Genomic DNA, 14086 nt, shown 5'->3' with positions numbered 1-14086 from the left:
CACTGCAACATCTGCCTCCTGGGTTGAAGTAATTCTCCTGCCTCAGCCTACCAGACTCATTGTAATTTAGTAGAGACGGGGTTTTGCTGTGTTGCTCAGGCTGGTCTCGAACTCCTGAGCTCAGGCAGGTCTCGAACTCCTGAGCTCAGGCAATCCACCTGACTCAACCTCCCAAAGTGCTAGGATTAAAGGCGTGAGCCACCGAGGCTGGCTCCATATATACTCTTTAAAGGATTCATTTTTCTCCTCCTTGTGTACTGACCCCATGTGGTCTTTTTATCTCCTTCCCACAGGCTACTCCCCATTGATCCCCTCAGGACAAGAGTACTATAGATTACGGGTTGGTTTGTTTTAATACAGAATGTCCTTGGCATATGTCCACGATGACACAAGTAACAAACCAAACTATTCCCATCTGGCCACGCTCAAGTACCACAAGCTCATAACCAGTCTCATGGATGGCTGTGGGTGTGAGTCTGAGTCTCATCTCAGTCTCATCTCTTTACTAGTTGTATTAACTTGTGACGGTTATTGGTTTATTTATTTCTTAGCTGCTGAAAGATGACATTAGGACCTGCCTCAGAGGCAGGACCAATTCACGGAAACGCTGTGTGTGCGGGGAGGGACGCACTTGGTTTGATGCTCTGCCATTGCTGTCTTGAATTTTTTTTTTTTTTTAGACAGAGTTTCTCTTTGTCACCCAGGTTGAAGTGCAGTGGCGCAGTCTTGGCTCACTGCAACCTCTGCCTCCCAGATTCAAGCGATTCCTGCCTTAGCTTCCCGAGTAGCTGGGACTACAGGCGCGTACCACCACTCCTAGCTAATTTTTCTATTTTTGCTAGAGACCAGGTTTCACCGTGTTGGCCAGGCTGGTCTCAAACTCCTGACCTCAAGTGACCCCCTTGCCTCAGCCGCCCAAAACGTTGGGATTACAGGTGTGAGCCACTGCCCCTGGCCATTGAAATTCTTAATAATTTTTGAGCAGAGGGTCATGCGTTTTTATTTTGCAATGAGATCTGCAAATTATATGGCCATTCCTGCTCAGGAGATGGTTGGACACTTTAATGAGACCTCATGCGGCCGCTGAGCCCAGGGCCCCACCTACAGCAAATGCTCAGTAACTGTCAGGGAAGACAGAAGGGGGCTTGGGAAGGACGAAGAGGGGCCCAGCAGTGCCCGTGGGCACCTGTTTGCTCTAAGGGAATATGGGGTGGGAGAGGCAGGCAAGGCTGGGGAGAGAGCACGGGTCTTAGATGTCGAGAAGCCTGAAGCCTGACCTTGACTTGCCAAGTTTCTTCCTGCCCTCAGGCCTTAGTTGCTTCTTTGAAACATGGTGCTCTGTCTCCATCCCCAAAGCAAGTTCTCAGATGCCTGTGGTGGGTGAAGGTGTGAATGCTGAGGCTGTCTCTGGCCTACTATAGTCAACACGTCCAACTCCCTTTGGAGAAGAGTAAAAGCCTTTGGGAATGGGGCAGGAGAATAGAGGGGGATGGAGGCTGGAGCGAGAGGAGAAACCCGCTCCAGGGACAAGCTGGGCATCACGGTCTCAGCCCTGGACGGCAGAAGCTGGTCTACAGGGACTCCAGCAGAAAGAGGTCTGGCCTGGGTCAGGGGACCTGGCTTTCGGCTCCATCGCCATCACATGCTGTCACCAGGTCTCAGTTTCCTTTCCGATACTCACAGTGGGTACTGATGCCCCCGCTGTAGTAACAGCTTCCTCTTTGTTGGCTGGACATTGTGCACGGGGCTGTGCCTCTGTGAGTTATGTGGTAGAGGAGCTTTTAGGGAGAAAGGATCAGGGAGACTTCTCTGTGCTTCTGACCTCTCCCCAGTACAGGCTAGTTTTATGGGCTAATGCACAGCTCTGGAGCTCAAGCTGCTATTCCTGATAAGGAGAAAGTGCTCTAGGATAGAAGGCACCAGGATAGAAGGCACCCAGGTCTCCTGCGTGCCAGCCTGGGATGTAGAGAGCATGTGGCCCCTCCATACCTAACAAGTGAGCCGCCAGGAGGCAGGGAACTGGGGTAGGGCCACATCAGGGGTGCCCATGGCCGTGCCCAACAGGTACAGGTATTCTCTTCACCCATCTCAGTGCTGGTCTCCCAGGGGTGGCTGTGACCGAAGTCATAAATAGAGTGAATTTGAAATGGCTGCCTGGTTTTACAGCTCCGGAGATGTGAAGTGGGTGAATGGTGGCACCTCACTCATGTGGCTCTTGAACAGCACATTGAAAAAAGGAGGGAGATGGAGCCAGACAGACCTGGGTTCAATGCCAGCTCTGATTTAACCTGTGACCGGGGGCAGGAACTTCCCCTCTCTGAGCCTCAGTTTCCTTGAGGATTGGACGGGTCCAATACTTCCCACCACATGGCATTACTTTGAAAACCTAACAACAAGAACTTTGCACGTGGTGGCCCTGAACACATATTTGTTCTTGACCTGGCTTCCTGGCATACTAGGAGACGCTACCCTCTCCAAGCTCCCTAATGGAGTCTCAAAGGATAGAAGGAGGAGTTTCTCTGGGCAGGAGAGGGTTAAACGCCGGGCCTAGGATTCCAGCCTGGAGCGGCCCCCTCCCGGCCAGCTGTCTGAATCCCTGAATTATAGATGTGCTTGCCCCTGGCCTGGTGAGCAAGACCTAGTAGGTGCCGGGAGCCAGGCTGGTCCAGGGTCACCTGAGCCAGACGTACCTCCCCCCTCCACATGTGGGCACATGCACCAAGCGTCCCCTTCCAGTTCTGAGATTGTGCACCCATATTCACAGATACAACCTGTACACAAAGTCTACGCAGACCACAGATCTCTGAACCCCATCCACACAGCAGACACACACAGAGCAAGCACACATCGAAATACACAAAGAAATCATCAGATGACACACACTGAGACATAGTTAGACCTCCCCTCGCCACCCAGACACACCCAGGCAGTGTGGGCAGAGGCTCCCGACATAAAGATACAGCCACAATCATAGTTGTTGTAATTAACACATATAGAGCACTTACTCTGTGTTAGGTATTGCTCTAATCCCTTTCCACAGAATAGTTTAATTGTTACCTAATAGAGATAGCTACACTTATTATACCCCATTTTGCAGATGAGGAAACCGAGGGAAGGAGAATTAAAATAAAATCCCTGAGGTCACGCAGGTGTCCTGGCACAGCCACAGGCACAGACACCGGCTCCCTCTCTCCTGTCCCCCATTTACATAAACACATCCATTCAAACGCACCATCCCTCAACCCCTGACCTGCGGGCACACACTCAGGTTGAGTGCTTTTTGGGGGACTGTTGACCCAAGACGCAAGAAATGGCCTGTTGGCTGAGGGGTGGTAAACTGTAACTAGAGCCGGACCGGGCCGGGCTCGGTGGCTCAGCCTGTAATCCCAGCACTCTGGGAGGCTAAAGTGGGCGGGTCACGAGGTCAGGAGTTGGAAACCAATCTGACCAACATGGTGAAACCCCATCCCTACTAAAAATACAAAAATTAGCCAGGCATCGTGGTGGGCGCCTGTAGTGCCAGTTACTCGGAGGCTGAGGCAGGAGAATCGCTTGAACTCGGGAGGTGGAGGTTGCAGTGAACCGAGATCACACCACTGCACTCCAGCTTGGGCGACAAAGACAGACTTAAAAAAAAAAAAAAAAAAAAAAAAAAAAAAAGCCGAACCAGTGAGAGGACTAGACGTTCTAAAGGTGGAGACGGAGGGCAAAAGCCTGACGCTATTGGACGGGGCTTAAAGCGCTCGGCCCAGCGCGGGGCCAGCGAGGAACGTTTACCGTAGACCATGATCGAGTGATGATGTTAGCTTGTACTTGGGGCCTCGCTCTGGCCGTCTGCAAAGCCTCGTCCTGCGCCCTTGGTTGCACCTTTTCGAGGCCAACCAACCTCAGGCTCTTAGTGGAACTGCAGTCGCGACCGCGCCCTCAGGCCCTCGAGCCCGAAGGTCTGGGCCAGCGTCTGGAACGCCATCGAAGACACTTTATCCGCAGGCGCCTCACCTCGCGCCCCACCCAGGCGCACACCAAGTTCTTAGTACTCCTTTTAATGGGAAAACAAGAACAGACACCATGGTTGGATAAATGTTATTTATAATTCATGGGCAAGTCTTTGAACCCTTTCAAACAAACACCCACAGCGATTTCTTTGAAAGAAAGAACGCCTGGACTCTGCTCAGAACTCTCAGATTGTCTCAGGACCAACGAGCCGCCTCGCAGATAGCACTGCAAATGACCCAGCGCCTCACGTCCGTTTGTGATTATTTACATTGCAGTGGGTTTGTGAAATGACGCACAAGAGTTTGGAAAATCTTTTATTTTGGAATGGGACACGCGACCCCAGCAGTGTGCCTAGAAGCTATGCGGTTTGGGCAGGGCAAAAACGGGGCGGGGGGGAGGGGAGTCTGTGTTACATTCAAAACAATAACAACAACAAATAATAATAAAGTCAAGGAGGTGGAGCGGGAGGAGGAGGTGGTGGTGGAGGAGGTGGAGCTGGAGCAGCAGCGGCGGCAGCAGCAAGGATCGAGTCAGGACCCGTCCCAGTCCCGGGTGAGCGCATTTGGATTCTGCGTTCTGGCTCAATCCACTTAATGCTCCAACTTGAAGTTTTCTACAGGCTGTGTGGATAGGAGGGTCTAAACAGAGTTTCTCAGAACCCCGGTGGTCCTTCTCTAACCTCTCTCTCTCGAGCTTGGACCCGAGGAACAAAGGCACACGAGAGGAGAAAGGTGACCATCTGGACGATGACGGTCACATCCAAACGGATCCCACTTTTCCCAAGCGCCCTCGTCCCGAGAGTGCGTTTTTTAATTTTCAAAATTGATGTAAGAAGGGGGCTCTTCAAAGAGAGCCACCTCCAGCCTCAGGTATCCATCGCACAGCTCCAGCGCGCCTGGGAAACCCGCCCCGAAAGTCCAAGAGGAGGCTCAGAGTGGCAGCGGCCGCGGAGCCAGCCCGGCGGTGACGCGAGGTCCAGTCCGGATTGCCAGACCCGGGGCCGGAGAGAGGATCCTCGTCGATTTCGGGGGGGGGGGGGGGCTGCGCTCCATTGTTCACTCCTGGCCAATCAGGGCTGGCCCACTTCCTCCCAGCCAATCTCCCTCCGCCCCCAGCCTCCCACCCAAACCCACCCCGCCCACCGTCCCCCGGGTCCCCATCGCCTCCCCCGCATCCCCGGCAGTTCAGGGGAAGCTTCGTGACGCCGCAGGTCCCGCCCCCAGCTCCGGCCCGGGGCGAATGCGTGTTGACGTCATGCTGCGTGCGGGCCGGTGCGGAATCGCTCCTTCAACTCCGCGGGGCAGGAGGAGTTAGTTAGCAAAGAGCCGAGGCCCAGCGCGCGACCCTCGTCCTTCTGCCCCTGGCCGCACGCTTTGCGCACATCTCTTTTTCTGCATGGTGGATATTATTTTTCATTATCCTTTTCTGGGTGCTATGGGTGATCATTCCAAGAGTAAGTCTTTCTGTGTGTGTGTGTGGGGGGGGGGGGTGGGTGGGGGTGTGTGTGTGCTTAATATGCAAAATTTCTAATGCAGAAAAATGTTTAGTGGATTCTACAAGTGGCTTCTATTTGTCAGGATAGTTTAGAAGAGAAAAAACGAATGCATGTTACAAGATTGCTTATCTTTGGGAATCCTGTTGTTTTATTTTATAAGTAAACACTATTTCTCAAGCCGGCTAGGATGACTTCGGGCTGCGAAATCTGCTTCTGTTTTGCGCAAAGGCAATTAGGTTTGATTTAGGGATGTGGGGATTTTTATTTTTATTTTTTTAGTTGTTTGCCTTTCTGTTTTTCAAAGCTAGGAAGCTCTCTCTCACTTGCTCTGGGGTATTTAAACGAAGAACTGTCCGAGAGGCTGAGCGGGGGCTGCTGAAAGCCTGTGTGTCTGTGTTGGGATAGGAGGCAGCCGCTGTGAGTGGGAGTGTGTGAGCGGAAATGCCGGGACAGCACCGTTAGGTGTTGATGTCCAGGCGTCCGCAGTGCCTAACTGTGTGTTCGCTCTCTTTTTAGTTTCGTGTTAGGGTTTAGTTTCAAGACACGTCGATAAAACGACTGTGATTAGTGAATGTAACAGCGACATATTTGGGGGTGGGGGACAGAAGAAGCCTTCAGCGATCCAGAAGATACTGGTGTTTCGTTTCCCATGGTCTGGACTTTTAGAAAGCTCATCACCTTTCCTCATGGTCGCAAGTCTTGAAAGAGAACAAGAGAACGAGCGGGTTGGGTTGCGGCTGCAGGGGCCGAGGCCGGCCGCGGGGTCTGTGCAGTCAGGCCTGACACGGCCCCGCGCCCTTTCGCTGCAGAGAAGCCCGGGACTGCCACGTGCGTGGGCTGCGGGAGTCAGATCCACGACCCGTTCATCCTGCGGGTGTCGCCGGACCTCGAGTGGCACGCCGCCTGCCTCAAGTGCGCCGAGTGCAGCCAGTACCTGGATGAGACGTGCACGTGCTTCGTGAGAGACGGGAAGACCTACTGCAAGCGGGACTATGTCAGGTGAGGCCGGCGGGAACGCGGGCGGGAGCACCGCGCGCCGGGGCCGGGGCCGGGGCTGGCTGCTTGCCCGCGCGACCCGGCTCTGCCCGGGGAGAAGGCCAGCCGCATCCCGCACGCGTGCTGCAGAGCGCCCCCGGGCCCGGGAGTGCCCGCAGGCGGGTCACCGCAGCCTCCTGGTGGGCCACAAGGTGTCCTGGGCGCGCCCCGGAGCCGGTAGCAGCTGGGGAGACCCGGGCGGCCGGAGGCCCCGCGCCGACACCGCCGCGCCTTGGGCCCGCAGGCTGTTCGGCATCAAGTGCGCCAAGTGCCAGGTGGGCTTCAGCAGCAGCGACCTGGTGATGCGGGCGCGGGACAGCGTGTACCACATCGAGTGCTTCCGCTGCTCCGTGTGCAGCCGCCAGCTGCTGCCTGGGGACGAGTTCTCGCTGAGGGAGCACGAGCTGCTCTGCCGCGCCGACCACGGCCTCCTGCTCGAGCGCGCAGCGGCCGGCAGCCCGCGCAGCCCCGGCCCTCTCCCCGGCGCTCGCGGCCTGCATCTGCCAGGTAAGCGCGCCGGGGCCTGTGCCGGGGCGTGTGTGCTTGCGTGTGTGTAGGCGCGTGCTTGTGTCCCCAACGAGATGTCACTTGTGTGTGGTGGTGTCTGCCGGGATGTTTTTCTGTATCAATGCGGAACTGTGTGCTGGCATCAAGGCTGTGTGTGCACGTGTGTCCGGGAGAAACTGCTTGCGTACCTGTGTGTGAGCATGGGGAATTGTGCAGAATCGTGTTCTCCATGACCAAGAACATGCGGGGCACAGTGCTAGCAGCAGGAGAGTGGATGACAACAGGGAATCTTAAGTGGTGTCCATCTTGGGGCTTGTATTAGGAATTTCTTGGAGAAGTGTTATTGTCAGAGGGGATGGACGTTTGCCTAGGAGTGTGTGTGTAATTAACACAGCTCCCAACTGAAAGCTGAGCAAGGGCTTGGGTCAGCCAGGAGCCAAGAACCCAACAAAGAGGGGTGTTTGCCGTCTTGTTTTGAGGCCCAGTTTGATGAACAATTTAGCCGGGTTCTTCTGGGGGAGGCAGACTATCAACGCATAGTGGATATGCGTTGGAATAGTCTGGGTCCTGATCAGCAGCTGCCCAGAGATGGGGTCTGAGTGTGTCACCGGCAAGTAGGGCTGAACAGAAACAGCGGTGCCTCCGCCCCAGGCAGGACAGTTTCCCCCAGGTAGCCATCGGCCTGCAGCACACATCCGCAGACCAGGCTGGGCCTCTGGGTGCTTTGTGGCCTTGCCCCACTCCTTCCCTCTCTGTATCTCCACTTCCCCCCTATAGAAAGAGGAAATTGGGCTGAATGGACTATTTGTAAATATTTGTCCAGACCTAGAAATGTGTAGCGGGGAACATAAACCGAAATGGTAGCAGCATAGATCCATGGTGTGTAGATCAGGTTCAGACGGAGATGTGAAATGGCAGGAAGCGGGTACTGAGTGCACCTCCGTCTGGGATCTCGGAGAGGCTCGTCTTTGTTTGTTTCGGGTTTCAGCCTGCAGGCTCTGGAATCAGTCACTGTTTCCCAGGGATGGACAGAAGCCGGGGCCAAGCGAGGAGAGTACCGGCGGCCGATCACCAGCTTAGTGGGTGGGAAGCCACTGGGCTGGGGAACCCGGAGCCTTGGGGAAAGAGACTCAGGGCCGAGGCCCAAAGGCGGGCAAGAAGGAAGTGCTGCAGGCCCTGGAGGCCTGTCCATACCCCTGGACGAGTATTTGACATAAGTGGCCCGGCTCTGTCCAAATGGGGTCTGAAGGAGGGGAAGGGCCCTTGTAGGCCTCGGGATATGCGCACCCCCACCCAGTCGCCGGAACAGCGGCGCGCCCCCAGTCCAGGTCGGTCCCTTTCCCTCTCCAGAGGCCCAGGCGAGCCTCTTTCCTTTTCCTCTGAAACTCTGACTTCTTCCAGAGGGCTTCGCTCGATACAAGGCAGATCCCCAAGCGGCCACTCCCTCCCCGCAGCGGCCTGTCTAGAGCTCCAGCGCCCTGCTGGAGCTCGGGAGAGATCGCTGCGGGGCAGCCCGGCCCGGGAGCGAGAGAAAGAACGAAAATGCACAGCTCTCCGCATAAGGCGAACAGATGGAGAGGAAGACGAGCAATCAAACGAAATAAACAGAATAAAACTGAAACGAAGTCGGGCCCCGGGGCGCTCGGCCGCCGGAGGTTGGGCGCGGGGCGGGTGGGTGGCGGCCCCTCGCTCACCTCTGGCCCCACCCTGTCCTGGCAGACCCTGGGTCGGGCCGGCAGCCCGCGTTGCGCCCGCACGTTCACAAGCAGACAGAGAAGACGACCCGCGTGCGGACTGTGCTCAACGAGAAGCAGCTGCACACACTGCGGACCTGCTACGCAGCCAACCCGCGGCCCGATGCTCTCATGAAGGAGCAGCTGGTGGAGATGACCGGCCTGAGCCCGCGGGTCATCCGCGTCTGGTTCCAGAATAAGCGCTGCAAAGACAAGAAGAAATCCATTCTCATGAAGCAGCTGCAGCAGCAGCAGCACAGCGACAAGACGGTGAGTGGCAGCGGGGCCGGAGGCGCGAGTTGGGTGGGGCCTGCACTTCTGCCTTGGTATCTGCGTGCCCTTCTCTGCATGAGCCCCGGGAGATCCAGGGAGAATTGGGCACTCCGGATGGCGTATGTCTGTGCCTTCAGAGCAAGGCTTCCCTTGGGTTTGAGGCTTCCTGACTATTTTGTCTGGGATCCGGGTTTCTCCTTGTCCCAGCGGCAGCCACGGGTTGTGGGTCCCGGGCGCTGCGCGGAGCCCGAGGCAGCGAGGCTGTGGGCAGCGCCCGCCAGTCCGGCTGCTGGGTTCTGTCCCTCTGTCGGCAGCTGGAGAAAGGTGGGCGTGCAGGCCTTCCCTTTCCTCACCGGGTGGTTGGCCCCCAGCACGGAGAATAACCTATGGTGGCAAGTTTGCGGCCCCAGCAGATCCCCGGTGGCGAAAGAGGGCTCCTCCGATGCGGTCGAGTGTGCGCCTTCCCGCAGAGCGATGCAGACCACAGTCACTCCCCAAGGCCTGGAGCTCCTCAAAGATGGCAGAAAAGGCCAGACCTAACTCGAGCGCCCGCCACCTTCTGCTTGCCCCACAGAGCCTTCAGGGACTAACCGGGACGCCCCTGGTAGCGGGCAGCCCCATCCGCCACGAGAATGCCGTGCAGGGCAGCGCTGTGGAGGTGCAGACGTACCAGCCACCGTGGAAGGCGCTCAGCGAGTTCGCCCTCCAGAGCGACCTGGACCAACCTGCCTTCCAGCAGCTGGTGAGGCCCTGCCCTACCCACCCCGACCTCGGGACTCCGTGGGTTGGGGATTTAGCCACTTAGCCTGGCCGAAAGGGGAGGGGGTGGCCTTGGGCTGAGGGGCTGGGAACAGCCCTAGGCAGTGGGGGAGGGGGAACAGTGGCGGGTCCTGAAACCTCACAACGGTCCATTACGCGCCCTAAACCAGGTCTCCCTGGATTAAAGTGTGCACAAGAGAGGTCGCAGGATTAACCAACCCCCTCCCCCGCCCTAATCCCCGCTGCGTGCGCCTGGGGACCTGGCCTCCTTTTCCGCAGGGCTTGCTCTCAGCCGGCGGCCGGTCCCCAGGGGACACTCCCCGACTCGGAGCACGCGGCCCTGGAGCACCAGCTCGGGTGCCTCTTCACCTGCCTCTTCCCGGTGTCTCCGCCGCCCCAGGTCTCCTTCTCCGAGTCCGGCTCCCTAGGCAACTCCTCCGGCAGCGACGTGACCTCCCTGTCCTCGCAGCTCCCGGACACCCCCAACAGTATGGTGCCGAGTCCCGTGGAGACGTGAGGGGGACCCCTCCCTGCCAGCCCGCGGACCTCGCATGCTCCCTGCATGAGACTCACCCATGCTCAGGCCATTCCAGCTCCGCAAGCTCTCTCGCCTTCGTAATTATTCTATTGTTATTTAAGAGAGAGGACCGAGAGACACGGTCTGGACAGCCCAAGGCGCCAGGATGCAACCTGCTTTCACCAGACTGCAGACCCCTGCTCCGAGGACTCTCATTTTTTCAAAACCAGAATTTGGGACTTACTAGGGCTAGCTCTGTCCTCCCCTCTCCGCGTGGCCGCCGCTCTGTCTCTCCACGCCCCACCTGTGTCCCCACCTCCGCCGCCCCGAGCTCGCCCTCGCCGCCCCCCGCCCCGCCCCCGCTCCCTGCTCCAGGGCGGCTTCTCCCGGCCTGTAGCGGGAAAAGGAAGGCGATAACGCAGAGGAACAGACACTCAAACCCCCAAAGCGCATGATTGCTGGGAAACAGTAGAAAGCAGCGTTGCCTTGAAAGCGTTTAAGTTATTCGACGGAGGACCGAGTGTGTGAGCCTTTGCCGAACAAACGTAAGTTATTGTTATTTATTGTGAGAACAGCCAGTTCACGGTGGGACTCGCATTTTGATCTTAATAAAAAAAAATCATACCCCGGTGCGACGCCGCTCCCGTGTGCTGTTGGCGCGGCGGCAGGGCCGCAGGAGGCAGGTCCCGGGTCCCGCTGGCGTCGGCGGCCGCGGCTCCACGTGGGCCTCGTGGGCTCCGCGTGCTGCGGGCGGGGCGGGCCCGGCGGGGATTGGGCGCGGCCGAGGGGCGGAGCCGGGCGCGTGCGCGCTGAGGCCGGCGCGCCCCCCGGACGACCCCGTGGCACGTGGGCGCCGAGGCCGGCGGGCGGGGGCGGGACGCGTTTCGGCGGGAAGCCCGCGGGCTCCGTGGCGGCCGAGCTGCGGGCTGCGGCTTAGGGTCCTGCGGGAGAGGGCGCGCCCCCGGCCTCCGTCCCGGCCCGCGGTGAGGCGCGAAGCCCGCGCGCTGCCCCGACCCTGCGGCCCAGCGGCGAGGCCGACCCCAGCCAGCCCCGGCGGCCGTGACGGGCCGCCCTCCGCGGGGTCCCCGGAGTGGATGCGCGACGTGATCAATCCGCGGCGTTTATTAGTTCCCCAGTCTAGACGGAGGCGGGGGCCGCGCGGCGGCTGCTTATCTGCGTTTGGCATCACCTGCAAGCGATACACCGAGGGGCCGCGGCGGGCCCCGCTAGGAGCGCGGCTGCCGGGAAAATAAGTCCACCCAGAACCAGTCTGGCGTGTCCTTGGTTTATTTTCTTTCCCGACCGAAGTGGAGGGGCCGGGGGGTGGCCCGGGTGGGAGGGGGCTGGGAATGGCCCCTGGGTACGCCGTGCCCAGGTCACCTGGTGTGACATTTCAAACCCTGCGACTTGTTTTCTTGAAAACTGGCTTTAGTGATCGCAGGAAGTAACCGAGAGACACTGAATCTCCAGTAGGGCCCCGGGCAAGCGCGCGCACCCACAAAAACAAAAAACCAAGAAAGAAAGAAAGAAAAAACCCGTGGAGGCTCAGGTTTTACTCTTTACAAATATTTAACCCTTTGGCAGCCTGGGACAGTTGTTTTTCCTAGACCAGCCTTCGCTTGGTGGACTCGGAGCTTCCCGACTACCAGTTAGTCCCCCGCTGGTATAAGAACCTCTGGCAGTGACTTGCCGGTTCCTTGTCCCTCGAGTTAAGCGACCCACAAGTGTATCCTCCTTTCTTCAAGGTTTGTTTTGAAAGTGGGCAACGCCCTCACTGGGTAGGGGATAGTTGCCATCTTAGCTTAGGTAGAGGCTGGTAAGAGAAACGTGTCTGGGGGCCCTGGAGTCTTTAGAGAAATAGATGCCTTCTGTTAGCCATGACTGCTTGGATGGCCAGAGGCCACTGTGGGTTTTTCAGCAGAGCTTTTGGCAGAATTCCTTCACACTCCCCTCGCCCCCTTCCAGATGATGGAAGCCTTGCTGGCAATTACTGGGGAAAAAAAAAAAGGGAGGAGGTGGAAAAATGGAGCCGCATTTATATTTTACTTCCTGAAAGTCAAGGTGATGCTAGCACAAATATTAAAGGGAACATTCCCTTTCTTTGGGATTTAGGAAATGGTGCTGCAAACTTAGAGATAAGGGAAGAGATAGGCAGGGTTAATGAGGACCAGCTTTACCGCTCAAGTGCCCAGAAATGGCTTTAATAATCAGGTCTGGGTTCTGTGAGGCTTCCTTCCTTTAACTTAGACCATTCCTCCCCAAACAGAAATACAGATTTCTCCTTTTACCTTCTGGCTGGCCGTTGGATAGGGGGCTAAAACTTCCAATAAATCTTACTTTCAAAAACTTGTGATTTATCCAGAATATTTGAGTTTTCTTCTTTTAAGTAAAAAGGAAATAACAGGTTATTGAATAAAGAATTTCATTAACAGTTAATTCTCTCTGAATTTTTGCTTTTGACAGATTGCAGTGTTTTCATGCTGTGAATGGAACTGTCTGCGTTAGTTGTCTCTTAACATCTCTTTCCTTATCATCCATACATCCAAAATGAAATTCCTCTTTTTGAAATTTATATGAGTATGTCTGCCTTTTTTGAATATTGGGAGGTTACCCAGATAAAAGTGGTATTATCAAAAAATTAGCTGGGCATGGTGGCGCATGCCTGTAATCCCAGCTACTCAGGAGGCTGAGGCAGGAGAATTGCCTGAACCCAGGAGGCGGAGGTTGCGGTGAGCCGAGATCGCGCCATTGCACTCCAGCCTGGGTAACAAGAGCGAAACTCCGTCTCAAAAAAAAAAAAAAAAAAAAAAAAAAAAAAAAAAAAGTGGTATTATGTGTTAGGATTCCTGCATCTCTTTGTATCACTGTATAAAACATTACAAGCTTTTCTCTCCCATAGTTGCCACCCACCCAAAGGGGTGCGTCACTTTCTATGTGGGTTTCCAGGGAAAGGGTTTAACTCTGAAGCCTTATTACAGTGGCCCCTAGTGAGGTGTTACATCCACGCTTGGTTAGTTACATTAATAAATATCAGTTTTACTGGTTCCCAGGTCATCTTTAAACATCTTCTGTAATACAGCAGGGATTTCCCCCGTAAATTAAATTACCTGTAACAATTACAAGTGTTGTATTTTATGCTTACTGAACTTTCAACGTGAGATCCCAGTTGTGTAGTAAAAATTGAGCAAAAGAGGCCATGGGTGGAAAGAGGGAGTTATGTAGCTAGATTGACTTTAGAATACGATTTTCTCAGAAGATTTAACTATTAATTTGGAGAACTCTATGCAATTGAGGCAGGAAAGGGATTCCCAGAGATGGAAAGTTGATGGCTATGCATTTTTACACAAATTTAATACATATTTAAAAACTGCATAATTCTGGGAGATTCAGTCCCTGCGGCAGTATTTCCAACAAACTTTAATATTTAATGGATTGTGGAACAGAAATCAGGCTTTCTGTTTTGAATATGGAATAACAAAGCTCAGTTTCGTCAGAGCTGCAAATACAGAGTTTAAATGGACATTGTCTAAGGCTGTTCTCTAGAAAATTTGAGGTTCTGCCCCAGGGAGGACGTAGATGGCCACACATTTAGTTCGTCGTGCCTTCTCGTGGGTGTTCACCAAAGAGGCCAAGAGAATTAGCTGGATAGCAGCATGCTGGAGAGAGAAACAATGGATGAATAACTGTTTGCAGGCAAGTTCCCAGTGGAGTGGTGATAAAAGCAGGAAATTCAGAGTTTATTAAGCTGATGCGGGAGAGATTAGAGGCTTT

General features: G+C 55.5%; 1 protein-coding gene across 1 annotated transcript; it reads left to right on the top strand.

Annotated features, from left to right (window-relative positions):
- The first annotated feature begins 5328 nt into the window (after window positions 1-5328).
- ISL2 (ISL LIM homeobox 2) lies at window positions 5329-10697 on the top strand. The gene is made up of 6 exons (XM_003942986.4): window positions 5329-5449; window positions 6301-6490; window positions 6771-7033; window positions 8753-9036; window positions 9614-9781; window positions 10199-10697. Exons 1-6 carry the CDS (start codon window positions 5392-5394, stop codon window positions 10313-10315), a joined length of 1080 nt encoding a protein of 359 aa, XP_003943035.1. The 5' UTR covers window positions 5329-5391; the 3' UTR covers window positions 10316-10697.
- Window positions 10698-14086: the final 3389 nt, after the last annotated feature.

Source organism: Saimiri boliviensis, chromosome 2 (genome assembly GCF_048565385.1).
Source record: "Saimiri boliviensis isolate mSaiBol1 chromosome 2, mSaiBol1.pri, whole genome shotgun sequence".
In the NCBI taxonomy this organism is placed as follows: domain Eukaryota; kingdom Metazoa; phylum Chordata; class Mammalia; order Primates; family Cebidae; genus Saimiri; species Saimiri boliviensis.
Note: the sequence above shows the minus strand (reverse complement) of the source record. Positions and strands in the feature narration are given on the sequence as shown.